The 19,620-nt window shown below is 54.6% G+C and overlaps 1 protein-coding gene across 1 annotated transcript; it reads right to left on the bottom strand.

Moving 5' to 3' along the window:
- Nucleotides 1-6,821: 6,821 nt before the first annotated feature.
- On the bottom strand, nucleotides 6,822-17,989 carry LRFN1 (leucine rich repeat and fibronectin type III domain containing 1). Its single transcript, XM_054999613.1, has 2 exons — nucleotides 16,611-17,989; nucleotides 6,822-7,695 (listed from the first exon to the last, which is right to left on the bottom strand). The coding sequence occupies exons 1-2, from the start codon at nucleotides 17,984-17,986 to the stop codon at nucleotides 6,822-6,824; spliced, it is 2,250 nt and encodes a 749-aa protein (XP_054855588.1). The 5' UTR covers nucleotides 17,987-17,989.
- Between the last annotated feature and the right edge of the window lie 1,631 nt (nucleotides 17,990-19,620).

Raw genomic sequence — 19,620 nt, 5'->3', positions numbered from 1 at the left:
ATTGTGCACTTCCTGTTGTCGTTCCTGAACTGGCTGACTTTCAGCATCACGGAGTGGCTCTGAATTCTCGCATTTTGACTCCTGGGCAAGCAGAGGGGTTCATGGACTCGGCGGGCCACCTGTTTTACACGCCCCCCCCTTGCTCCTGTGCTGAGGCAATCCAGAGTGGGTGCCCCAGGCAGGAAGCAGGCGCTACCCAGCAAGGCAAGACAGCCAAGGCACTTCTTGCGGGGAGGGGAGAGCCAGGCCACACCGCCCCTGCAGAGCGTCTCCCAGCAGAGAAAGTCTTCCCTAACGCCTGCCTCCTGAGCTGCTTCAGCTGGCGGTTCTCAGGACTGAACCTGGACCTTTCTGCAGGCCAAGCCGAACCAGGCCTGCCCGTGTACCATAGTGAGGGCCGGCAACTTCGATAAATGGTTGAAGGATTTGACAAATTAATGCAAGATGAACCTATTATTTACAGCTATTACCCTGTTACTAACCACAGCAAGAGAGACAACAGACGATATTTGCAGAGGCGGCAAACCCCGCCGTCCAGGGGGCGGGGGTTGTTTCTCCTCCATATCCTGCTTGTGGACCTTCTGGCTGTGGCTGTCCACAGTTGGCAACAGGATACTGGGCAAGCTAGGCTTTTAGTCTGCTCTAGCAAGGCTCTCCTGCTACTTGGGCACAACCACTGCGCTGAACTTAAAGGAACCCCAACCAAGTGCTTGAGGTTGTCTCCAGCTGGGGCTGCCCTTGATTCCAGCAGAGTGAGCAGTTTCACAAGGGGAAGGCGCTTGGGCTACCCTCCCTGGACTGGAAAGGTGTTGCCCCCTTCTGCAGGGGCACAGCCAGGCTGGGGGGGGGCAGGCACTGAAGTGCAGGATGGCTGTGGGAGGAATCCAGGGGCACAGAGGTGGAATTTGGGGAAAGGTGGGGGGGCAGCCAGGCCCTTATGGGCCAGGCTGGTTGAGCGTCCTGGAGGCCCCTGCCCCCTCCCCCCCCCGCCATGCCCTTAGCTCCACTCCCCAGTAGCTAATTGTGGGGGAAAGGACTGGCATGTCATTTTACACCCTGTTGAAATCCAAGAGAACCTGAATGGGAGAGTTACAGGAGCATCTTGCCGAGCAAAGTGACAGGGGAAATCAGCGGGAGGTGACAGAGCTGGGAATTGTTGCTCATTGACGAGGCAGAGTTATAAAGCCAGCCCTTGCCTGGCAAACCTCAGGTTGGCTTCGGGGAAGTGCTGCGGCTCATCCCAGAGAAAGCTTGGCAGGCGCCATCATCAGGAGGCCGGTGCAAACATCCACTCGCTCCGCAGCAAGGGCTGGAAAGGGCTAAGAGGACGGTGGGAGCTTTACAAAGGCGGTTGGAAACAACTCCATTTGCGGGCTGCAGAGCTCCTTTGCCCGCCAGGACAGTGGATGCTGCATTCAGACTTGGGAGGGAACAGAGCTTCAAATGGAGCCAGGCCCACCCACCAAGGGGGCAGTTGCCCTCCTCTGTCTGCACCTATTCCAGTTTGTCCACAGCCTTTTTGGAGTGGGAACTCCAGAACTGCCCACAATACTCCGGGTGGGGCCTGACCAATGCGGTGTATAGTGGGACAATGACCTCTTGTGACTTGGATCTTATGCCTTTGTTGATACAGTCCAAGACTGCATTTGCCTTTTTTGCTGCAGCATCACACTGGCGGCTCATATTTAGCTTCCCATCCACCCATATCCCAAGATCTTCTTCACACACACTGCTACCCAGAAGTGTATCCCTCATCCAGTAGGCATGCTTTGCATTTTTGTTACCTAGGTGGAGAACCATAGAGTTGGAAGGGGCCTTACAGACTTATCCGTTAAATCACATCTTATTCAAGTCCACCCACTTTCCCAGCGTGTTCAGATCTCATTGAATTCGATCCCTGTCTTCCAGGGTGTTTGCTGCTCCTCTCAGTTTGGTGTCACCTGCAAATTTAATGAGGAATCCCTTCTCACCCCCCTGCAGATGCAGTCCCCTTTCATTTTCCTTAAGCAAACAAATGAAACCCGTGCATTCCTGTTGTTTCATTTTTAAAATTCATCTGGAAATACGTGCACACCCCTAACATCTGACACGGATGTGCTGTAAGAGTTTTAAAGACCCGGCCCTAAGCATGGCCCTAAGCATGGCGCGTGCTCCGATTCCAGAGTTATTCCCAAACGTCAGTTATCCAGTTATTCCCGAATCGTTCTGATCCGCCTCTTTCAATCCCCAAGGAAGAGGTCGATGAAGAGGGTCCCTGACCCCAGATAGGGCTGCATTTTGGATTCTGAGGACCGCCAGCATCCAGCAGCAGAGCCTCACTTCCTAAACTTTAAAAAAGGTACCCCTGCCCATCAACCTGATGAAAACAAGAGGCGCTCCAAATAAAAACATTACGGAAAGGGGAAAGTCGGCCACCTGAGCCCCAAAGAGCTGCTAGGATCCTGGCAGGGGGAAGATAATCTAGGGGCTTTTCCTAATTTATCCATCCCACAGTTCCTCACAGGAATCTCTAAGACATTCTTCCCGAGGAGTTAGCTGTGTTAGTCTGTAGTTGCGAAATAGTAAAGCCTCCGGTAGCACTTTTAAGACTAACCAACTTTATTGTAGCATAAGTTTATAAGCTCGAAAGCTCATGGTACTGTAAAGCTGCATCTGATGAAGAGAGCTGTGGCTCTCGAAAGCTTTTGGTACAATAAAGTTGCATCTGATGAAGAGAGCTGTGGCTCTCAAAAGCTTATGCTACAGTAAAGTTGCATCTGACGAAGAGAGCTGTGGTTCTCGAAAGCTTATGCTACAATAAAGTTGGTTAGTCTTAAAAGGTGCTACTAGACTCTTCATGGTAAGACATTCTTGGCTCACCAATAGCTTGAAAGGAAAAAAGAAAGGACTGCCCCACTCCAGTTTACAAAGTCTTCCTGACTTGGTCACCTGGAGGTGACAGTGGCTTTCCCTAGATAACCGCTTTGCCAGCTTGTGCTTTGGGAGAAGGGCCCAGGTTCAAGGTGGAAGATTCCAGGCAGATTTGAGTCCCCATTTGCGGGGGGGGGGGAGAGACAGGTCACCATTCAGGGACTTACCTGATCCCACGTCTCTTACCAGCTATGACGGATGCAGCAAATACTATGTAAATAGATTCAGACTCGCTGGTCCAGGGGGCAAGCTAAACACACAAAGCTATGGCGTTCCAGAAACATGTGGAAAAATAAAACTTCCTCTGCCAGCTCCAAGGCAGGTTGACTGCAGCAGCCCTCATTTCCCAGGATGCATGAGTGCCGCAGTGCCGAATGGTCCAGCTGATAAGGGGAAAAGGCATTTGGAAGGGATTGCAGGCAGGCACAGAAAAGGGGAATTAGCAGCTCATCCAAGGAAGGCCGGCCGGCAATGCAGACCCTGTGGGTGGGCATGTGCTCCTCCACAGGGTGTGGATGCAGGCAATGAGTCTTGGTTGTGGAGAAAGGAGGGCAGGCCCCAGCTGGGCACAGGGGCGCACGCCTGTAATCCCAGCCTGAGCACGGGAGGCTGAGGACGGTGGATTGCCTGAGCTCAGGAGTTCGGGCCTGCAGTGGGTAAAATGTCAAGTGACGTTCCTTTGGTGAGCCAGGAAGGGCCCAGGTAGGGATGCCAGCTCCAAGTTGGGAAATTCCTGGAGATTTGGGGGCTGAAGCTTGGAGAAGGTAGGCTTTGGGGAGGGGAAGGGCCTCAGCAGAGAGTCCACCCTCCAAAGCATCCATTTTCTCCAGGTGAACTGATTCCTGTGGCCTGCAGATGACTTGTAATTCCAGGAGATCTCCAGCCACCACCTGGAGGCTGGCAACTCTAAGCCCAAGAGAGGGAAAAGAAGGGCTGGCCCCTAGCCCAGAGAGAGACCCCAGACCTTCTGAGTGCCCAAGCTTTTAAAGGGCAAGGCAATTCTCTCAGGAATCTCACATAGCCTGGCACGGCATCGTGCCCCTTCCACAGAGAGCAAACTGTGTCTTGCAGTGAAGATGAACAGAGGCTAAAGCTATCCTGTGCCTGATTCAGACCCCCCCCCCATTAAAAAGCCCCCATCGCTACAGACAAACATGCCACTCCTCTTTCCAAGGCCCAGCGCTGGCTGTCACTCTTCGTTTTGAAATTGCTCTCTTCCAGGTTTCTCATCTTCCTGGTTTCCATGCCTTTCATCTTTATCTTCTCGTTATTTGTCTTATCATTGGCCCAGCTTCCAGAGAGCTCCGAATGGTAGAATAGGTCTTGGTCTGCAGTAGAACAGCAGGATTTGAGTCCAGTGGCACCAGAGAGATCTGCAAGATGTCCAGAGGGTAAGCGTTCAGAATCGGAGCTCCCTTCTTCAGACACCACGTTTCTACTCCATGCGGCTGAATGTGGTCCCTTCCACGAAGACAGTTCGAGGCGGACAGCTCTGTTGGTGTGCATGATAGCTGGGGGGGAAAGCGCTGACTCTCGAAAGCTGACACTCTGAAAATCTTGTTGGTCTCCAAGGTGCCACTGGCCTCAAAGCCTGCTGCTCTTCCTGGTTGGGACGGGGCTGCATCCCATCCTTAGAAGAAACAACGCTTCTATGCAAGGCAAAGTGGGATGTGGCCATGTGCCTCCGTGAACAAAGACTTCCAAAGTATTTCTGACTCTTGGATATTTCATCCTATAGTTGAGTCGAGCTCTGCTCGCCAGAGGGAGGACCAAGGACTGAACTCCCCCTCCCCCCACCCCTTGGGCCTCACTGGCTACAGCAAGAAAACGATCCATTTACAAGAGCAGCATAGTGGCTACATGCTTCCTGAGGGGCTGGGACCCCCACATTTTCAAGCCAAAAGGTTTGCTTGTGAATTTTCTGCACAGTCCTAATTGTAAGCTCCTCTGGGCAGAGACCCTATTAGCACGAGACATGAACTGATGGAGTCGGCATTAAAAGGCTTATTGATTGCAAAATGATTGTGCAAAGGGGCTGCAAACTTAATGGCTTCAAACTGGCAGGTTAACTTGACATAAATGTTAGTTGATTTGTTAACGGGAAGCCAACTTTAATCTGAGCCTGCAAGTTAGGGGTATCCCAGTGCTATTTTGATTCTGGTATGTTACTGTGAGAGGGACTAAAGAAACATTATAAACAGGTTTTCCTTTCAACAAGCAGACATTTTTGCAGGTTAAATTGTAAGCTATCTCAGTTCCCTTCAATCTCCTTTTTAAAAGGTATCTCTGTTGAGGTTCTGGTAATATGCAAATTGATTTGAATCAATCAGTCAGTTAAAAGGTAGATGATTAATCCACGCAAATGGCTTGATTGACTGACAGTCTTAATTAATACTAATCAAATTAACATCGCTTTGCCTTCTGAAGGGCCTGTCTGCTGGTATGCTGAATGCCAAACACTTTGAGGACCCAACTGGAAGAGGCAATTCAATGTATAAATTTGATAAATAAATGAATGCAAATAAAATGAAATCAAAGACGTTCCAGGACACTGTCACAATCCAGGCATGGAATAGAGTCTAATTACCATCTAATCCCCTCCAAACTGTATGATTCCGCTTTGGGGCTTCTGGAATCCCCCACCCCATCTCAACTCTGCTGCCCGGCCCCTCCTGTTTGGAAAAATACTAGCCAGACCCAACTGTAGTTCACACACAAAAGATTTAATCACCTCCTGAAAGCAGCCGCACCCTGGTATGGAGGAAGAGGGGGGGGGCTGGGAGGGGAAGGGATGGCCTGGAGGCGGGCGAGCGGGTGGGTGGTGCAATGGGTGGGCACGGCAGGCACAGGTTTTTAATGTAAAAACTTGTGTTCAACACTCAAACATTGGGTTTTTGGGGGGACTTTTTAAAAAGTCATGATTTGCGGAGGAAATATGCGTAGGTGTGGGATTTTGGGCAAGGGAGGGTTTTTTTTCCTGGAGCTGGGGGGAAATCGGGCATGGGGAAGGGCCCACGACTGGGGAAGGAAGAGGCTGTTACAGCTTTGGCTGGTTTGGGGACAGAAAGGGGCAAATGGGGGCATATGGCAAAGGATTCAAGGACTGGACGGGGAGAGCAATGTGAAGGGTGGGGCAGCAGAGACGGGGAGGGTCTTAGATTTCTGAGGAGGTGTGGTTGGGAGAAAAGGAGGCGGGACAGGCACCACAAGGGGAAGTCAAGGGGGGGGGGTCCATGGGTTCAAATGACTTTTCCGATAATGAACACACCAAACACAGAAATGTTTATCTAGACCAGCCAGATACAATAAATATAGTAACGGAATCTTCTTGTTGGGTCCCAGGATGGGGGTGGGGTAGCATGTGGGAAAGGACCCCCCCCTTTGGTCCCATCACCTCATCTCTGCCGGGCAATTTTGCTCGGTTGTCTCCCGAAATAACTCCGCACGCGTCTCCTTTTTTATTGGAACAGTTATTAATGCATAAAGAGAAAAAGGATCTTTGTTTAATTTCGTGTCATCTGTGCATGTGTCTCTCTCCTTGGCCTCCCTGCCCTCCAGCCCCTCCCGCCCACCATCCCAGCACCATTTGGCACTGCGGTTCCACCCCCAGGCACCTCCGCCCCTCCACTGGTAACCCCCGTTGCTTCTTCCTTCTAAAAAATGGTTCTGTCCCATCTCTATCAGTTTCTTTATTTGTGGCTTGGCTAAGGCACCACTGCAGAAAATCCTGGAACCAAGCGGTTGTTTTGGACAGAGATTTGGGAAAGTGCCGGATCCATCCCCGTCATCTCAAGCAAATCGGCCTGCTTCCCCCTTCTTGCCTTCCATCCAGCCCTGCCCCAAATTGGTTGTGCGTCCGGCAGTTCCTTTGCCCTCCCCCACTCCCCAGCCCTCCTTCCCCAGCCCACATCTCACACTGTGCTCTCCAGCATCCATTCCGTGCTGCTAAAAATGACCCGCCTCTGGCCCAGGGGACACTCTTCCGAGTTCAACTGCGAGGTGGACATGTGTCTTTTTGTCCGTGCTCGACGGGGATAGCTGTGACTCTGGAACAAAGAATAATCCCCGTCGAAGGAGTGGCGGTGGTGGTGAGTCCTGGACAGCTCACGGGGGAAGACCCCCGGGCCACCACTGCTCAACTTGGCACGGAGCTGAGGCCCCGCACCAGCGTCCTTGATGAGGCACAAGGAAACCGACGATCCAGTCTGGGTGCTTTCTGTTTGCCCTTCCTCGGAAGTCAAGATGGCCACCGTTTGCAGATCAGGGGCCTTCTTGGCTGCTTTCTTATCCACCTCCGTCAAGGCGATGTCTTGGCCATTGCCGATATCGTCCTTGGTTTCTCCAGCAAGCATGGCTTCCTTGGATGTCACCTCTTGGAGGGTTTCATATTTGTCCTCCCCAGCCTTGGAGGTTGAAAGGGGCAGGGTGGCGGTGGGCGGCTGGCTCCCGTTGGTCTGCGAGTAGACGTTGCTGACTTTGGCTTTCTTGTGCTCGTCTTGGCCGCTGTAGACCTTGTAGCGGATCATCAGGATGATGATGAAGACCAGCACGGAGGCCACGATGATGCCCCCGATGATGATGATCATGGTGCCCCCCAGGAACTGGGTGTGGAGCGAGTGGCACTGGGTGGTCTCCCCCTCGGTGGTGAATTGCACGCAGCCCACCACCCGAGTGGCCGTGAGGGATGTCACCCCGTCGTCGTACACGGCCAACACACACAGGTCGTAGTCTCTGCCTGCCGCTAAGTCATTGACCAGGAAAGCCTTGCTGGACGAGGGGATCATCCTAGGAGAGGGAAGAGACGGCGCCACTCAATTAGCTGCAGATTTGGAAACCAGCACACGCAAGGCGGGGTGTGTGTGTGTGTCAATTGCATCCCCGGAGCCTTCTCTCAGCAAATGCTCCCCCTGGAAGCAACTGTGGGTGTTTACCACCGTGGGGAGTTCTTCACCCCATTCTTTGGATGTGGTAATTACCAGCTGTTGCCACTTGGGGGTGCCCTTGTAAGAAATTCTCCCCAAGGGAAACAGACCACGGAGGCTTAGCCAGAACCCGGGTAGAACCCCCTTCACCTTTTTAATCCCTCAAGTTATCCCTGGAACATGCACAGGGACAGTGAAGAAGAGAGGGAGGCAGAGGAGGGACAAAGCGCCTTTCCCACCCATCAAGTTCACTTGTAGGCTGTGCTTCTGGACACTGGGGACCGACATCTCGGGCTCGGGAAAGGACATGCAAGGCAACGGGTATGGCTTTCAGACTGAATGGAAGCCAGGGAAACTAGGCAATCTCTCACCCCCCCCCCCCCGCATTGGGGGGTGGAGTGAAAGGGGTTCCTCAGCAGGAGGGAAGCTCATTACCCCCTCCCCCCTGTGGAAAAATCCCAGGTAGATTTCACAGCATACATTTTGCAAAGGTATGGATCCAGGAGGAGTTAGCCATGTTAGTCTGTAGTTGCAAAATAGTAAAGAGTCCAGTAGCACCTTTAAGACTAACCAACTTTATTGTCGCATAAGCTTTCAAGAACCACAGCTCTCTTCGTCAGATGCAACCGTCAGGTTGCATCTGATGAAGAAAGCTGTGGTTCTCAAAAGCTTATGCGACAATAAAGTTGCATCTGACGAAGAGAGCTGTGGTTCTCGAAAGCTTATGCGACAATAAAGTTGTCTATTCTTAAAGGTGCTACTGGAATCTTTACTATTTTTCAAAGGTATGGAGGTCCTTGGTAGCTTCACCTCTTTTGACCGCAGCCATTTCAGACGCCCCACCCCCATATGAGGCCATGCTCCGCCTCCCCTTTAATAAAAGCAATGCAGAAAAGTGCCTCTGAGCGTGTACAGAGCACTCCTTCTCTCCCCCATGGAGCAAATGATGCCTGACTCTTCCAGGTACTAATGGTCACTGAGATGGCATGCAGGAGCCCCCTGACTGGAATTCACAACACGTTTTTCTGCTCCTAAATAGCCCAGTATGGCTCAGGGCCACAGCCACATTGCTAGGGAAGAGGGGGAGATTTAGCCTTTCCCTCTACACCATTTGCCAAATTGATCCCCTCCCCACTGGTTGCTCTTAAACCCAGGATGGGGGAAAAGACAGCCCCCCCCCTGTTATAGCCATCTTTATTTTCCCACAGCTAGGAGGGGATTTTGATTGGGGAAATAGCTCAGAAGGCCTCCCTTCTCCAGACTGGCCCCAATCCATATTATTCTCCTCCCTCCAGTGCTTTGAAAGGCCACAAATGCCCATCATGGAATCCCAAAGCAAGGCACAGCTTGGCCTGGGGCGCAGGGGCTTCCTCGCAGGGCAGATTGCAGGGATTCCTGGCTGGGGTGTGAAGCCCAAGCAAGCCCTGTCTCCGCTGGCGGCATTCTTAACCGCAGGTCCAAGCACCCCTGAAGCTTTTGAATAGGCTTCCTCTGGTCGCCACGGGGTGCAAAGGCAAGCTGGGTGAGCCTCAGTGCCTGGCATCACCACGCACTCTGCTTCTTGGAGGCCTTCTCCAAGCCCTCTCCGCAAACGGCTGGAGCTCGGAGTGCATTTATGCATCTATTTATCTTGGGTGGTTTGCAACCTGCAAAAAAACCCCTTAGCCAAATGGCTTCCAGTCAACACAAGCCTTCAGTGAAACAACCTTCCCAGCAGCATAAAGTCACATAAAATGTCATAACAGTGCACAAAAATATTGCATTATATACAACAGCCCAAACCAGATATTAACCTGAGAAACTAAGAGGAAATGTGCAAAACAGCAAGGCAAAAATGGGGAGGAGGACTGAGCCAGAGGTTCGGGGAGCAGAAAAGCTTCCAGCTGGGGTCTGACACTAGGCAAGGCTGGTGACAAGCAAGAGGCTCTGGGGAAGGACTCCCTCAAGGGGCCGCCACCCCACAGCCCTCCTCTCCTGCCTCTGAATGTGGGCGCACGCAGAGCAAGGCCTCAGCAGGAAATGGAAACAGACAGGAAGGCTTACACGGGAGTAAGTGGTGCGCGAGGTAGCAACTGCAGCCACAGCGTCGTTCCCATACATCACTTTCTCCCCTTTTCTGCTAGAAATCAGTGTAGGGTGTGGGTCGCATTTTATATAATCCTTTGCAAAGCAGAATGGCTTCCCCAGGCCCTTTGTCTAGACCCGTGCCCCACCCCCGGCTCTACACCAAGCTTCCCCTCCCTGCCACGGGTGACTGCTTCAGACCCCTACCAACCTGGCTGCCACGAGTGCAAAATGGCTTTGAGGTTCAGAGACAGTGATACTAGAGCAAGCAACACGCACCCCTCCGTCAGATTTGGGAAATCCGTCATCTCCGTCTGACTTGCCAGCCAGGTGAGGGCCGGTCCTCCTGCCGGCAGGAAAACAAAGGCAGCACAATAGGGTGGGTGGGGCCGGCCATGCTTGGCGGTGCATGCTGTAAACACGGCAAGGCACGGGCGATGCTGTGCGCATGGAGGCGACGCCTGGTGCCCCCACAAGTGGAATCGTGTGGCTCCCTGATGCAAATTCCTTGTGCCCAAATGGCAGGCCTTCAAGAGCAGGCAGACCGGGCACTTGACAAGTGGGCCATGGGCACACGGAGCGCCACGCTTCTGCAGAGCACTCAATTAGTTCCCAGTTATTAGCGTGTGGGTGAGGCGAGAGGCCTGAGAGGCAGCAGGCAATTAGCCAAGAATTAGAGCGCCGTATCACAAACAGCTGCATTTTCCTGGGGAGGGGGCTGGAAGGGATTGGGGGGGGCACAGATCTATCTGTGGCAGAGGCAGCATCCAGAACGAGGGGCTGAGTCCCCCCCCTTATCTCTGCTTCCATTGGCCATGGAGGGAGGCATCTGCAGGTGGGCAGGCAGTGGCCGGCCCCCACCCCTCAGGCCAAGGTCTGACTCCTCCTGAGAAGTCCTTCTAGGGGGCATTTGTCAATGGACTTCACATGTCCCTTTTGTTAGATGTACAACAGCAAAGAGTTCAGTAGCACCTTTAAGACTAACCGACTTTATTGTAGCACTAGTAACAAAGCCTGTTTGGGGGGGGGGGGCGGAATACAACAGGCTCCAGAAAGGGCAGGGCAGGCGGGGCAGGCATTGCCGCTTCTGTCGCACCCCAATTTGGTTGGGGGAGGGCAAGGTGGCCAGACCAGGCATTGCCCCCTCCCCAGTGCCGCGATGGGGGTGGCAGGCGCCATGGCAGGCACTTGTGACTGGCAGCAGCCCGTTCCAACCCCACTGGCACTGGATCGGGCGAGGGGGAGTGGCAGCAGGCGACCTGGTGGGCTCCTGTTCCCAGCAGCGGCCTGTTCCAGCCCTGTTGGGGTGAGAATGGACTGCTGCAGGCAGGAAGTACTGATGAGAGGGGCAGCGCCAGGCACCCTGGTGGGCTCCTGCGCCCAGCAGCAGCCTGTTCTGCCCCGCCCCCCCCGCCGAGGTAATGGAGGCCAGGTCTACCAGGCCAGCAAAGGAATAGGAGGTAGACTTGGCTTTCATGGGTCTGAAGTCCAGGTCTACCAGCCTGGCAAGGCTATGGGCAGTAGACTGGGCCTCCAGGAGTATGAAGGCCAGGTCTACCCTGCTAGCAAAGCCATGGCGGGTAGACCTGGTATCCATGGGTCCAGCTGTGGTTCTTGCAAGCTTATGCTACAATAAAGCTGGTTAGTCTTAAAGAAGCTACTGGACTTTTTACTATTTTGCAACTACAGACTAACACGGCTCACTCCTCTGGAAATTGTTAGATGTATGTTCTTATGAGCCAATTTTCAGCTGAAAAGAGGAACCAAACTCAAAAAAATAACCAACTCACTGGTTGGCGGGGTGGGTGGGGCTTGCAGTTCTCCTGGAATTACAGTCTATCTCCAGACTACAACAACCAGTTCCCCATGAGGATCGGGCTAGGCTTCCGGAGAATGCCTCCTCTCTCCTGACGTGCTGCCCATAAATGTCCAGGGATTTCCCAAGCTGGAGCTGGCAGCCCTAAAGGGTCACAGTCCATAGCGCCAAATCTGTCCTGTCACCCTCGAGTCCTGGAAGGTGCCTGGGCTTCCTCTGACCCATTCAGGACTCGGGATCTATTTTCTGCAGACAGGAACTTGTGAATGAATCTGAGAGACCCTCACACTTGAGGAAACCCATCCAAGCCCTCTGCATATGAAGAAACTACGGTGCTGCCATGCCCAAGCGATCGATGCACAAGCCTGCTTTGGCCGGGCAGCTCCCTCCATATGCCGGGCGCTTCCCACAGAGCTTTGCACATCCACTGAAGGGGCAGTGGGCAAATTTTAGGAGCTCAGCTCCAGTGTCCTTAACAGTGACCAAGAACAAAGAATCATGGCAGGCGAAGCTTTTCCTGACCTGGAAAGAGGAGAGGTTGCAAACTTCACCCTAGGGCACCAAAACCACCTGTCTCATAGAATCACAGGGTTGGAAGGGACTTCTAGGGTCATCTAGTCCAACCCCCTGCACAATGCAGGAAATTCACAACTACCTCCCCGCCACAACTCCAGTGACCCTTACTCTCTGGATCACCCCCACTAATCTACTCCAAGGTCTTGCTTTAACCGTAGTTGGCCCAAATCCTCTGAAGAGTCCACAAAAAGACATAACAGCGAAAGCTCATCAGCAAGGCATACTGCCTTTGAACATGGGGGCTCTACATAGGGATTCATGGCGGATTGCTAGGGGCACATTTCTGAACTTCAAGCTTTGACAGCATCCGCAGGAGCAATGAGAGGGAAAGAAAAAACCCTCCTTGGATGGGAATAAGCCTCCAAAAGAATGGGGGGGTGTCTGGTGGTTCAGCCAGCTGCAATCCAGCCCAGAATTCAACCAGATCCTAATCTCCAAGGATTCTCCCATGAAAATCTGACACAGCTACAACAGACCAGTTTAGCTCTGAGCACGTTGGGCTCTGAGCCCGTCCTCTCCAGCTCCCACACACGGCCCCCTATTCCACTGTCACTTCCCAGCCTGCCCCCCCCAGTTCTTTCCGTCCTTGTTCGCATGGAGCCTGCAGGCCCTCTGTGGGAGGGAGATGCCCTGACTGTGTGCAATGCATAGAACCTAAGAACAACAACAACAACATTTGATTGATATAGCTTACGCATTGCTGGCACAAAATAAGCATTCGGGGGCATCTGCTGCATCTGCTTCGTGTGTGTGTGTGTGTGTGTGTGTGTATGTTGAAGAATCCCTCTCCAATTACAGCAGCTTTCCCCACATCCCAACGCTGCAGCTGGTCAGCAATGAGGATGAGCATGGCACCTTGGAGCAGACAGGCTTCTGCAAATGTCGGGAACTACAACAGCCGAGGGGAGCAACACTACCCAGTCCCTGGTGCTGGACAGCCAGGACCTCAAAGGCAGGGGGTGTGGCAGGAGTGGGGGTGCCCCGTGACTGCAAGGAGGGGGGAGTGAACTAGAGGTTGCATAAAGATCTGACTCCTGTGTGAGCACCACCACTGAACGCACGAGTGGGGGAGCGATGGAGATGCTGTTTGCCATGCACAAAGAGGAGAATGTGCAAGGGGCAGGCTGGAAGGAGGACACTGCTAGTCTCCCTGGCAGCCGGGCACTGCCTAAGGGAAAGCAGCAGGCGCCCACATCCTCTGGTTTTCTTTGCCGTCTCCTGCTGGTGAGCAGGCAAGGACTGGAGGAGGAAGTGGCCGCTGAACCCTCACAGGGCCTGTCTGCAGGGGCACCCAACGCCCTTTCCTTGAGACGTTCGGCTGGATGCTGCTCTGAACATAAAAATGCCCTTCCGGATCAGCCCACCCGTCCCTCTGGTCCACCATCCTGTTCCTCACTGTGGCTGGCCGGATGCTGTGGAAGGGCTGCCAGCAGGGCGTGGGAGTCGAAGCATGCCACGCAACCGGAACTGCCTCTGGACAGGATGGTTCCCCTTGGCCACAAAGTGAGCAGCCATTTATCCTTCCTTTTAAAATCCCTTTTAAAGCTATTGAAGTAGAGGTCCACACTGTGTCCTGTAGCAGTGAGTTCCACAAGTCAACTGCGTGTTTCTTATTTTCTATTTGTATGTATTCACTTAATTTTTTACCCTGCCTTATTGTACATCCTTCACTTCTTCTCTGTTTTAGTCTCACAACAACCCTGTGAGGTAGGTTAGGCTAAGGGTATGTGACTGGCCCACAGTCACCCAGCCAGCCTCCGTGGCAGAGCTAGGCTTTGATCCTGGGTCTCCTAGATCCTAGCCCGACACTGTAACCACTGCACCACACTGTTTCTTCCTTTGACTGATCTTGAATCTATTGCCTTTTGGGGGGATTTTGAAACAGTCACCTCCTTCTGTCAATCAAGCCCCCCTCCCCATCCTCCTCTTAAGCCTTTTCCAAAATCTCTACCCTTGTCCCCAAAACTTGGCCTCAGTTCATTCGTTTATTTTAAAAGGTTTCCTTTACTGTGCTACATTTGATCCCAAGGCCCCCAAACAGCCATCAAAAACAGACATGATTTAATTAGGTCCAAGTTATTCCTACAATAAATAAATCTAATTATCTCTAATATTGTAACAGTGTTAGAAATGTAATGACAGCAGCTACAAATAACCTCTCAGAGCTCTAAACCCAAATTTAAGAAACTGGACGGCAAATGGCTGCCTCGGATGCATGTTGAGAATAGGCCAAAGAGGGCAGACTCTGCCTGGGGCGAGTTCCAGAGAGATGGCGCCTCCACGGAGGAGACCCTGCTACGGGCCGTTGCTAGTATTTCTCCTCTTGTGAAATTGCAGGGGTGGGGGGAGGTCTGCAAAGGCTGCCTGGGGCTTTTAAAGCAAAGACCTCTGCCCTAGACCTTGGAGAGATGCTGCCAGTCAGAGACAAGACTGCCCTTGAGAGACCCCCCAGGCTCTCATTCCGTCTACGGCACCTTCATTTGAGGATCGGGGCGGGGGGGGGGACCTGAGCTGAAGGCCCCTGGGCCGTTCCGAGGGAGCGTGAGTCTCAACCTTGGGCTGGCAGGTCAGGAGCCTGAATCTGACCACCTACCAACACACAGACTCAAAAAGAGAGGCCGAAGCTAAAGAGCAAAACCAACAGGTTAAAATTCAAGCAAAAGAGTTTTCGGCTAAACATTAGGAAGAACTTCCTGACAGTGAGAGCGGTCCCTCAGTGGGACAGGCTTCCTCGGGAGGCGGCGGACTCTCCTTCCTCGAAGGTATTTAAGAAGAGGCTAGATGGCCATCACAACAGCAATGATGAGTCTGTAACTCAGGATGAATGCAGGCAGATCGGGCGAGGGAGGGCATGAAGGGATGAGCCCGTGTTTGGCACTCGTGGCCCTTTCTTACATGCCCACGGTAATGCCGGTCACCACTTTGAGGTCAGAAAGGAATTTTCCTCCAGGCCAGATTGGCCAGGGATCCTGGAGGGTGTTTTTTTGCTTTCCTCTGCGCATACAGCAGGGGTCACTGGGCAGGGGGGGAGGGAGGAGGGAGATAGCTGTGAATAGGTGGTCTTGTGCAGGGGGCTGGACTAGATGACCCCTTGGATCCCCTCCAGCTCCATGTTTCTAGGTCTGTTTTGGTTCCACTCATGAAACGCAAACTGCAGGCTGGGGCTGCCTCTGTTCGGCCTGTGGCTGCGCCAGCAAGGGAGAGAGGGCCCACCCCTCAGCAGAGGCTGTACAAGCCTGCCATTGCTCTAAACAGCCCCCTTTTGCCATGGTCCAAGAGAAGAGGTGTGACCACAGACGGCCCAATGCAGGGCTTTAGTCCAGAGCTTCACCCCTTTGCAATCTCTACTTTCTTTGAGAGGCGGGGTTCTGCCTGGAGATAAAAGGGCTCACAGGAGATGTGGACCTTTTCAGATCAGCACCCCCCCCTTCCCATCTGCCACTTCAGGCCTTACTCTGCTCTGCACGCTCCTCATGAAACAGGGGCCCTCACCTGTCCTCTTCCTGCCACCTGGATTTCCATCTCTCTATCCAAAGAATTCATATCTCTGTATTTGTGTCAAACACAAAACATTCCCAACCAAACAGTCCAACCAGACTAGGTCCTGGAGGTCCAGGTAGTCCCTGAGTCCTCACTGACCGAGTCCTCACTGACCCATGGGGGGACGTTGCACCAAACGTTTTCTTGGTGGACTTTTTATGGGGTGGTTTGCCATTGCCTTCCCCAGTCATCTACACTTTACCCCCAGGAAACTGGGTACTCATTTTACCGACCTCGGAAGGATGGAAGGCCAAGTCAACCTTGATCTGGCTACCTGAACCCAGCTTCTGCCAGGATCGAACTCAGGTTGTGAGCAGAGCTTGGGCTGCAGTGCTGCCGCTTGGGCTGCCGCTTACCACTCTGCGCCACAGGGCTCTTAAGGTCCTGGAGATCCCCTAGAATTACAGCTGATCTTCAGACTACACAGATCAGTTCCCCTGGCAGAAACAGCAGCTTCGGAGGCTGGTCCGATGGCATTATGGCCCTTCCTCAAACCCCATCGCCAAGCTCCACCCCCAAAACTCTAAGAATTGTCCAACCTAGAGGGGCTTGGGGTTGGAGCATTCAAGATCCCCCCTTGTCCTTCTCATTTCATAATCCCAGGGTGGGGAGGACCCATTAAGAAGGGCCCATTACCAATAAAAGAAATGGAACTCTTTGCCTAGGCACAAAAGCAAGCAGAGCCACACCTGCCACGGAACGCTACCACACACCACGCGCTCAGCCCTGAGCACAATATGACTGGCTTACCTGTGCCAGAAATGCCACCCCGCTCTACTCACCTGTAAACCAGAGAGTCATCCACGGTGCTGTTATACTGGATCTGGTACATGCGGATGCCGGGGATGTGCCGCTCAGATGGCCAGTGGATGACCACGGAGGTGGACGTCAGGTCAGCCGCTACAATCCTCTTGTCCAGGTGGTTCTTTGTGTCGTTGGCGCCAGATTTGGTGGAAGTGGTGATGTCAGAGGAGCCAGGGTCCGGCTCTTTCATGTGGCCAGTGTTGTTGACTAGCAACGGGAGAGGCACGATGCAGATCTCCACGGGGGCGGTGGCCTCTCCGGCAGCATTGGAGGCAATACAGGTGAACAGGCCATTGTCCTTTAATGTGGTGATCAGGACCTCCAGCGTGCCGTTGTCGTAGACCGCCGTGCGGGTGGTGTTCTGGATCAGCTTCCCGTCGGGTGCAATCCAGTGGATGGAGGGCTCCGGGTCCCCCACCGCTTTGCACTTGAGGCTCACCCCTTGGCCTTCCATGATGAACGCCTTGGTAGAGTATTGGCTGGTGATGAGTGGAGGCTCGCAGAGGAACTCGTCCTCAGGGATTGACCAAAAATACTTATCCATCAAGTGCACCGGAGAGGCACAAGTCTCCAAGTCATCCTCCCGCGTGAGCCTCCGGAGCCAGAGAAGCTCACAATTGCAGTGCAAGGGGTTTCCACCGAAGCTGATGGTCAAGGTGGAAGGGTGCGTCCCGCGAGCGTTGGCCAGCACTTGCGCTCTCAAGAAGAGGTTGTCTGGGGGCAGTTTCTGCAGCCGGTTGGACGTCATGTCTAACCTCACCAGCTTGTGGAGTTGGGAAAAGGTGCCCTCGGCAATGTGGTCAATAAGGTTGTGGTCCAGCGTCAGGGTGTTGAGGCTCACCATCTGGCCGATGGCCTCCCAGGGCAGCGTCTCCAGGTTGTTGTAGGAGAGGTCCAGGTCTTCCACGGTGGAGAGGAACTCGTTGAAGGAGGAGGGTTCGATGTGGCCGATCTGGTTGTTCCCCAGGATAAGGTGCCGGAGGTTGCCGAGGCCTCGGAAGTGCTCGTTCTTCAGGACGGCCAAGCGGTTGCTGTTCATGTGCAGGGCTCGTAAGGCACGCAGGTCGGAGAAGGCGAAGGGCAGGATCTGGCTGATGGTGTTGCGCGAGAGGGTGAGGTGCACCAGGTTGGTCATGTTGGAGAAGTCCTTGCGGCGGATGACGGTGATGAAGTTGTCGGTCAGGCGCAGCTCCACCGTGCGCCGGTCGATGGAGGGCGGCACGAAGAGGAGGCCCGTCTTGGCGCACAGCATGGTCAGCGTGGGGGAGATGTTCTGGCAGATGCAACGGCCGGGGCAGTGCTGCGCTTTCGCCATGGTGCCAAGCATCAGAAGAGGCAGGAAGAGCTTTTCCATGGTACTGGCACACACCGTCCCCGCTCAGGCCCTGAAGGGAGAAGAGAAAAGAGTCAGCGGGCAAGAGAGCAGCCCAGTAGGAACTCCCGTCTCCCATTCTTACCATCTCGGCTTCCATATCTGTGCCTCACTGACCATCTCCTATGGTGGGGGCATGCTCAGGGTTGCCAGCTCCCAGTAGGGGGATCCCAGGTGGAGCTTGAGGAGGGAGGAGAAGAGCCTTGGCTGGGTCTAATGCCACAGAGTCCACCACCTTCCAAGGCAGCATTCTTCTCCAGAGGAACTGATCTCTGTTGCCTGGAGACCTGTTGTGATTCTGGGAGGTCTCCAGCCACCACCTGGAGGTTAGCAACCCCGGCATGAGAACCAGAAAGGCAGCAACAAGTTGCCTACCATCACCCTAACAGAAGAGCACCTACCAGTCTCTACTGCATTTACCCACAGGCAAAGAAAAAGACATTCATCAGGCAGGGACTCAGACAGAGGGACACCACACACCCACACTCCCAGACCACATTTTAGTAGCAACTCAAAACCCCCTCCAATTTTTCCTTCCACTGGAGCGAGAGAAGTCTGCTAAATTTGTATGTGGTCCTTCCTCAAGGAGCTCCCCTTTTATCCTCACAACAGCCCTGTGGGGTCGGCCAGACTCAGAGCGTGCGGCCGGCCCAGGAGTTTCATGGCCCCAGCCCAAGGCTCTGACCCCGGCCCCTCGGGCGGTCCTTGCCACAGCCCAGCCGCTTCCCTCCCCGCCCTAGGAAGACCCCAGACCCTTCCGGCGGCATTTCCACGCGGCGAGCGCACCGCGAGTCTTCCAGCCCGGCAGGGCTGCCCGAATCCCCGCCTCACGCGGTCGCGGCCAGGCTCGCCCCCGAGGCCTCGCCCCCGCCGCCCCGCCTCTCCGCTCGCGGCCTGCCGGGCCGCCCTGCTCCAAGGGCCGGGCGGGGCTGCGTCTGCCTGGCCGCCAGACTCGCGGCTCCTCGCCGCCGCCGCCCCCTCGGCTCTTTATGCCGCCGGACGCCTGAGTCCCTCTCGGCGCCTCGCCGACAAAGCGCGGCTGCCTCGAGAGCCCTTCAGCCGCCCGCGCTCGCCTGGGGAAGCGGCGGCGGCGGCGAGGCGGCGGCGCGGGCGAGAGCTGGGGCCTGCCGGGCCAGACCCCCTCCCTGCCGCTGCCAAGACCCGAGCGCCCCCGAGCATGCACAGAGAGCCCGACCAGCGGGAAGGCCGGCGCGGCGTTGAGGCGCGCCCCCTCCCAGCCCCGGGGCCGAAGCGAGGCGGGGCGGGAGCCGTCGGTGCTGGAAGTCCGCGCTAAAAGGGACCTCGGTCGAGCTGCTGGGAGCCAGGGGCCGAGTCCAGCGGCGCCGCGGAGGCCCAGCAGACCTCCCGCGCGGCCCAGACCGGGACCCTCGGCCAGGCACGTGCCTCCGAGCCAGCCATTGGCTGAGCTGCCGTGACGCCACAGAACTCGAGCAAACCGCGCGGGGAAATAAAGGGACGTCGCCCTCCCCGCTAGAAGCGAAGCCTTTCCGGCTCTGGGAAGGGGGGCGGGTCGGGGGAAGGCCCCGTCGGGACAGGCCGCTGCGGGAGGCGCGGCCCTGCTTTCGAGCGGCGCGAACCGGCTTCCGAGCTGGACT

This window comes from Eublepharis macularius, chromosome 15, assembly GCF_028583425.1.
Source record: "Eublepharis macularius isolate TG4126 chromosome 15, MPM_Emac_v1.0, whole genome shotgun sequence".
In the NCBI taxonomy this organism is placed as follows: Eukaryota; Metazoa; Chordata; class Lepidosauria; order Squamata; family Eublepharidae; genus Eublepharis; species Eublepharis macularius.
This window is presented reverse-complemented; position numbering and strand designations above follow the sequence as displayed.